The sequence below is a fragment of the Humulus lupulus genome, chromosome 7, assembly GCF_963169125.1.
Source record: "Humulus lupulus chromosome 7, drHumLupu1.1, whole genome shotgun sequence".
Taxonomy (NCBI): domain Eukaryota; kingdom Viridiplantae; phylum Streptophyta; class Magnoliopsida; order Rosales; family Cannabaceae; genus Humulus; species Humulus lupulus.
This window is the reverse complement of record NC_084799.1, coordinates 59,113,087-59,119,040: the sequence shown is the minus strand read 5'-3', so window position 1 is coordinate 59,119,040 and position 5,954 is coordinate 59,113,087. Positions and strand designations below refer to the sequence as shown.

Sequence of the window (5,954 nt, the reverse complement as noted above, 5' to 3'; positions counted from 1 at the left end):
CACCAAAAATGATAATTAAGGGAATAGATCTAATATCATTTCAATAAGGTACCATAGAGTATGTTTTTCGAAAGAGCATTGCTATATGGCACATATAATGCCTAATACTACATTATATTAATTAATAGAATTTAATTTCAGGTTGTATATATTTTAATTTAATATATATTATATTAGATTTAATACTAAATTATACAAATAACAATATGTCATGATATTAAGTGTGTTGCACATCCCAATTAGCAATATTTAAAAAAAAAAGTGTAATATTGCTAATTCTTGAAAATTGCTTTAACTACTCACTTTATTCATTAAAATAAGGTAAGAAGCAACGCAACTAATAGAGGATATTAATAGTGCTCAATATATATCACTTAATATGAAATAATACTATTAGTGTAATTTAGTATCGGGTCTCAAATATTTTAATTTAAAATATAATATATAGGGTTTGAAACTAAATTATACCAATCATCGTTTTAAAAAAATCTATAGAAATAAAATTTGAAATTAAATCATATTCGATTGTTCGGCTAATTAAAATCTTCTATTTTACTATAAATTGAAGAAACCCTAATCACCTCTCCATTTACATACTTAAAGTACTATATATCCAAACGAGTACGCATAGTATGTTTTATTATAAATGAGACACCACCTAACTCTCGTCTACCACTCTTTAATAATATTAGTTCATCTCTATCAGATATATCCATGTATATACATGATAGCTTTCTTACCCTATGAATTATAAAGAATTAAAAAAATGTAACTAAAATCAAACAAATAATATATATGATTCTTTGATAATTCTTTGCTAGGAGCATTATATTTTAAGTACTGTTTCTATTTTTGTTAATTTAAGTATGCACTTATATAAAAAAAAATCAACCAAGCGTGCAATTAACTATTCGAGCCTAATTTTAATACTATAAATTATTATAAATTTTTCAAAAGCTAGCAGAGTATCTGCTATAATTATAATGTGTATCATTATATAAAAAATTAGGTTATCATTTATCTATTGAGAAATGCTAAGGGGTACCACTAGTGCCTAACACCATACTGAAGTGTTATAACGCTATTGGTACACTCCAATATCATGTCCCCACATTTGAATTAATAAGTATTAAGAAGCATGCTAACAAATAGCAACACACGTTCTTCATGTTAAAACAAAAAAATGCCTACCCTACCTGTAAGTAAAAATAATATAATATAAATATATACCTGGTTGGTTGCATTGGCCATGCTAGCTAATGGCTACCAAAAAAGGCACCCAATCTGTTAATGTTACCACATGAAGTGGGTGCAGTGCCTTGCTGTCTGAGAATTTGCTGCTGAATTACCAAAACTGAAGCTGTGCCTCCAAAATCGCTGGCTGCTACATAATCCCCAATTACTCCTAACTCATGCAGATTCTCAGTCCAATCCGACAGACCCGCCAGAAGCACTGGATTTATCCCTTGTTGCCTCCCCACTATCCACAGATCAAACGACCCGTCGTTTACTGCTTGAATAGCAGCCACCGTCTCCGCCCCATTCCTCACCACTACTTCTCTGTACACTACCCTGTTGTTCGCCTCGTTCTTCACCCAAAACCACGTCACCACTCCATCATCAAGCTTCTTCTCCATCTCGTTATCTCCTTCCCCGTTAAATGACAGAAACCTCACCACCGTCAATGTCACCTCCGGGTTCCCCAGCATTCGATCCGCGTACGCCAGCGCCTCCCTCGCATCGGCTCCGCCCAAGAACAGGACAGCGAAATGGTGCTGCGAGTGGCCGAACGATGCCGCCGCCAACGGGTTCCTGAGGTCACCTTTGTCGACAAAGATTCCGACGGAGCATGGTGCATGGGAAAGCACGAACGAGTTCACTGACCGAACACCCGTTCGCCGTTCGGAATCGTCGGCGCAGCCGTTCATATTGTCGCTGTTGAAGGGTAAGATGATGAGAGTGGATTTGTGGAGGAGGGCTTGCTCGCAAATGTCTTGGTACATGGTTCGTCTTGGGGTCACGACGGTGTAGGACTCTAGCTTGATGCATTCGGATCGGGTCTCTTGGTAGAACTCGAGCGCGTTATGTATAATTACGCTGGACCCGTATTGGGACGGTACATTGCTTTGTTTTTGGTGATCAATGAAGATTGGGTTAGCTCGGCCCATGAGCTCGATGAGGCATAGGGAGGTGATGGAGAATGGAGTGGCGGAAGTTGGGTTGGAGGCTTCTATAAGGTTGACTAGGCCGGCCACGCTTTCTTGGTCGAGAATGACAAGAAGAACCCGGAGGTCTGTGCCCGGAGCTGTGTGTTGGATGGTTCTTTTCTTGTTCACCATGTATGGTTTTGTGGGGTCATATAGGACACTTATTAACGGTGAGCATATGGCACTTATCATGGTCGTTAAGAGAACCATCAATGTGAAATGGGATTGCTGTAGAATCTGAAAAAAAAAGTATTATATATGAGTCAGAAATTTAAAAACAAAAGTGTGCATGCATGTGTATTGAGAAGTACATAATATATATGTACCTGTTTGTCCATCCAGTGAATGAACAATAAAAGCTCCACTTGACCTCTTACGCTAAGAATAAAGCTCAAGGCAAGGCTATCTTTCCAAGACATCTTGAAATAGAGACAAGCCAGACAAGTCGTCGCAATTTTGGCAACATAACCGATAACAACCATGGCCAACAAAGGTTTCAAAGTTGGCCAAGCGACATAGATAGTTGACACATCAGTGTACATTCCGATAAACGCAAATGAAAACGGCATTAGAATTTCAGAGGCGATAGTCTCTACACGCTCTACAAGCATGGATCCGAGTGGAGGGCCATCAGGGATGACGAGTCCAAGCCACATAGGCCCATTGGCTATGGCCAAACCAAACATGTCAGTGAGGAATCCCATTGACATAGCAGCACACATAATGAGCACTAAATACGCCTGGTCCACGGGTTTTCCATTTCGGGCCTTGGAAGCGAGCGACTGCATGATTTTCCTGATGCCAACAAGCATTAACAAAATGAATACCATGGAGAGCAGGTACCAGCCAGCGTTTTTGCTTTGGGCCTCAGTTTGTTTGGATGACTCGAAAGCTATGAGCGCATTGATCCCAATGGCGTCGCTTATGACGGACGTTGAAAGGGCCATTCGACCAAGGTCGGAGCTGAGGAGGTTGAGCTCTCTGAGGAGAGGGTATAAAACAGGGAAAGCTGTTATGGCGACGGAGGAAGAGACGGCTCCGAGTGATGATATGGTGGCGAGGTCCTTGTCCATTGATGGGCGCAATAGGAATCCAACGCCCATGATTAAGCCCATGGGGAATACGACTGAGGCTAAGGCGATCCACACCTGTTTCTTTCCCGTTTTGGTAATGAGGGTCATGTCCATCTTCACTCCCGACACGAACAAAAAGTACATGAATCCCATTACTCCAATGTTCTTCACCATGAAGTCGGCATTATCTGGGAACATAAACGCAGTAAACTTTTTGCTTCGCCCTAGCACGCTTGGCCCCACAATTATTCCGCCCTTAAAAACACAATTATATCTTATTATTGCCATTAAAAAAAATTAGTTAAAATTAAAAAGCTCATATATAATACAAAATTATTAAACTTTTTTATCTTAAAGACAAACTTACAATGATCTCGGAGACAATCCTAGGTTGCCTGAGAGGCGTAAGAAGAAAACGAACGATGCGAGTGGCAATGACAACGAAGCTAATTTCTAACAACATTAAAGGGAAGGAATAGGTCATGCTGGCATTATCACCATAGAAAATGCCGAAAGGGTGACTTGATTGATGAGTCTTTTGGCATATGAATAAGCCACTCGGAACCACGCCCTCCACGAACCCTTGATCGTTTTGAGCCTTCACAGAAGCATTAGCCAGATGCATCAACGCCGTCCCAAACAAGCTCGACGGCACCACATCCGACCGCGGATGGTACGACGGGAATTCCCTAACCATATCACGCAATTCAACACCCACGGGCGCCTATGATCAATGGGTCGAGGATTTTTGTTTGTTTGTTTATATTTGAAAGTTGTAAGGATTTTTTTTTGGACCTTAACCATGCAAAACTGAGATCTCTGGAGAGAATGAGAGAGATAGATAGAGGGGCTAAAGAGTAAGTAGAAAGAGCCAAAAGGATTGTGGACATGCGTTAAAAGGGATATGCAAAAATAATATGATCAATGTTCACTCTATTTATGGTGTTTGACTATTTTTTCTATTTTGTTCCGATGTTCGTGTATGTTCATATTATTATTATTATTATTAATTGTTTATTCTCTTAAATTTTCGTCTTTTGTATAAGTACTATATATATACAGAATAATTCTAAAATATAAATTCTAATATAAAACAAAATCATATAAATATATATCCATTAATGGTAGTATATATATTGACTATAACGATAATACCACCGCGTCTTCGGGTTAATGTGTCGAGCTACTATTTTCATAGCTAGTCTTATGTTTTTCGTTTTGTTTGTTTTATAATTTTGTTTTAAGAATCCAGATATAGATTCAATTCCTAGAAGATGATGTACTACAATAATTGTTAGCTGTTATTTGTTATAAGTTTAGCTGTATTAAGTTATATATTGTAGGATTACTATGTTATGTGTATTACTATGCTATGTGTGTACTTGTTATTACACAGTTTTTGACTCAATTATCACTGCAACAAATAGTAATATTAGGGACGACATCTGTTGTCCCTTAAAAGTCACGCTCATATAGGTTTGGAGAGACATGTTATCACTATTACGTTGCCGTTAATACAACGACGCTAATAATTATTATTAGCGGGGACAAATATAGTCGCCCTTAATAGTTTACTATTAAATGTGACTTTATTGACGCTTGTGAAACCCACTTTTATTTTTATTCTTTTATTAAAATATTGTTTTACACTACACCAAACACTCATTACCATAACACAAGAAGATAAGAAGACTATTTAAAAAGAGTGGTAACCAAATGAAAAAAAAGGCGGTACCTTTAGGACTCCCGCTAAATAATATATACTCTCTCAAAAATTTTCACATGTAAAATAAAATTAAATATAGAAGAAAGAAACCCTTTCTCCCACCCGATCCCTATACTTTCCTTTCTCCCTCTCTCTATCGCATTTTTTCTGCTAGGCCCGAACGACGACGGCAGGGGCTCGGGGAATGGTGGTCGACGGCGGCAAGGGGGTTGGGGTTGAGCTGTTCAGTGGCAGGGGGCTCGGGGCTGGGCTCGACAGCAAAAATGGTGGCTCGAGGGCTGGGCTCGACGGTGGGTGGGGGGGTCTTGGGTTTGGGCTCGACGGCGCAAGGGCTGGGCAGGACGTGGAGGCTTTGGGGGCTCGTTAGGGCAGGTGCATCAGTGGGGTTCGACCATGGCAGAGCTCAGAGCCGAAGGGCTCAACGAAGGTAGGCACGGCAGTATGTATCTCTTCTCATTCTGCTTTTGTTTTTTTCCTTTCTCTCTCTTCTCTGTTTTTGTGTTTGACTCAGGGTTGAGGATGTGTGGAGGTCTCAATCGTGAAGTGGTATTATAGAAGTCTTTAGTTTGTTTCTAGATTACTTTGTGCCTGATGATGAAAACTTTTATTTTTGTATTGATATGTGCATGGTCTGTTCTCATTTTGAGCCTCCATCTTTTCTGCTCTCACCATCTTTGGTACTCACCATGATCCATTATTTTATTTTATTTATTTATTTATTACTATTTTCTCATGTTGGCTGTGGTGATGATGATCTGTGTTTGCTGTTGGTGGCGGTGAATGCCAAAGGTGATGGTTGAAGTGGTGGTGTTTAAACCTTGAAGATGTGATTGGTTCTTAATGAATTTTCAATGTTCATGAAATTTCTAGCATTAATCTCTGAGGGCATTTATATATTAAAGTGGTCTCTTTTTACAGCTACAAAATATATATTTTATTGCCTTATGT

The 5,954-nt window shown here is 39.2% G+C and overlaps 1 protein-coding gene across 1 annotated transcript; it reads right to left on the bottom strand.

The window, feature by feature from the left end:
- Positions 1-1,256: 1,256 nt before the first annotated feature.
- LOC133791747 (cation/H(+) antiporter 24-like) lies at positions 1,257-3,977 on the bottom strand. The gene is made up of 3 exons (XM_062229664.1): positions 3,648-3,977; positions 2,534-3,535; positions 1,257-2,444 (listed from the first exon to the last, which is right to left on the bottom strand). Exons 1-3 carry the CDS (start codon positions 3,975-3,977, stop codon positions 1,257-1,259), a joined length of 2,520 nt encoding a protein of 839 aa, XP_062085648.1.
- Between the last annotated feature and the right edge of the window lie 1,977 nt (positions 3,978-5,954).

Excerpts from the sequence above, each read along its gene's own strand:
- LOC133791747 (XM_062229664.1), bottom strand. The coding sequence starts at position 3,977 with ATGGTTAGGGAATTCCCGTCGTACCATCCGCGGTCGGATGTGGTGCCG. Across the intron at positions 3,536-3,647 it reads GGATTGTCTCCGAGATCATT|GGCGGAATAATTGTGGGGCC; the intron begins GTAAGTTTGTCT and ends TGTGTTTTTAAG. Across the intron at positions 2,445-2,533 it reads TTCACTGGATGGACAAACAG|ATTCTACAGCAATCCCATTT; the intron begins GTACATATATAT and ends TTTTTTTTTCAG.